This window comes from Pygoscelis adeliae, unplaced genomic scaffold (assembly GCF_000699105.1).
Source record: "Pygoscelis adeliae isolate BGI_AS28 unplaced genomic scaffold, ASM69910v1 Scaffold86, whole genome shotgun sequence".
Lineage (NCBI taxonomy): Eukaryota > Metazoa > Chordata > Aves > Sphenisciformes > Spheniscidae > Pygoscelis > Pygoscelis adeliae.
The window spans coordinates 2,182,890-2,183,785 of NW_008824930.1; the positions used below are offsets into that span (position 1 = coordinate 2,182,890).

The 896-nt window shown below is 47.8% G+C and overlaps 1 protein-coding gene across 1 annotated transcript in view; it reads right to left on the reverse strand.

Annotated features, from left to right (window-relative positions):
* The window catches only part of DNAH5 (dynein, axonemal, heavy chain 5), a 134,886-nt gene that overhangs the window by 114,548 nt on the left and 19,442 nt on the right, over positions 1–896 (reverse strand). The window contains 1 exon segment of the mRNA XM_009324988.1: positions 130–237. Coding sequence (XP_009323263.1) covers positions 130–237 — 108 coding nt within the window.

The following is an 896-nucleotide window of genomic DNA, read 5'->3' on the forward strand; positions in this document are numbered from 1 at the left end:
TCAAAAAGCAGTATTAAACTGACCAAAATGTTGCCTCTTCAATTGCGTGGTCCCTTTGTGTTTTCTGTCTCTCACTCAAGCAACAACACACAAATCTGTGAAAACTTCCTTTCACACTGTAGCACCGACCTTCACAAATAGCGAGGATATCTTTTCAGATGTGTTGTAATACTGAGAGATACTCTGAATCATTTTAATTGCATTTATGAGTCCTGGAATCGCATCCACCATGGACACCTGGAAAGAAACACACAGTCTGAACTCTGCTCAGTACTTCTGTTACCATACATTAGCTCGACATCTAACTAGAGAACCCGGGAGCTTTACGAACACGGTCTTCCTAACGTTTCTGCCTCTGTTTCCCTGGGCCTCTCCTGCAGAGCTGCCTGCCCTACTTCACCCTCCAAGCTTTACAAATCCATTTTGGGGAAAAATTTTCACTAGAGCCTTGGCTGAAAGAATTCTGGTCAGCAAGTGAAATTTGATAGAGACGAAGGCCTCTTCAAAAGTACCACCTATTTTCACAAAAAGTATGTTTGTACACTCTTTTGCTAAACCTGATGTTAGCTTGCATATAAAAAGAGCCCAAAAATTGCATTAAGTCTCATGGCACTCATTTGAATAAATGAAGAACAACTTTCCTGTAGTACTGGCATTTAGATCATAAAAAATTATATAGAATAGATGAAGTGCCTGGGAGGAAATCTTATAGCCCATTGTTTGGGGTGCAGGTGCCCAGGCGCTGGCAGCCGGGGCAGCCCCTGTGAGGATCGGCCGGGGCTGCCCCGTGCCGGACACAGCCGGTTCCAGCCGGCTCCAAGGGCCCCACCGCAGGGCCCGGCTGAGCCCCTCAGCCACGGGCGGGCGCCGCGGGGGAAGACTGGCCGGGGAAGGGG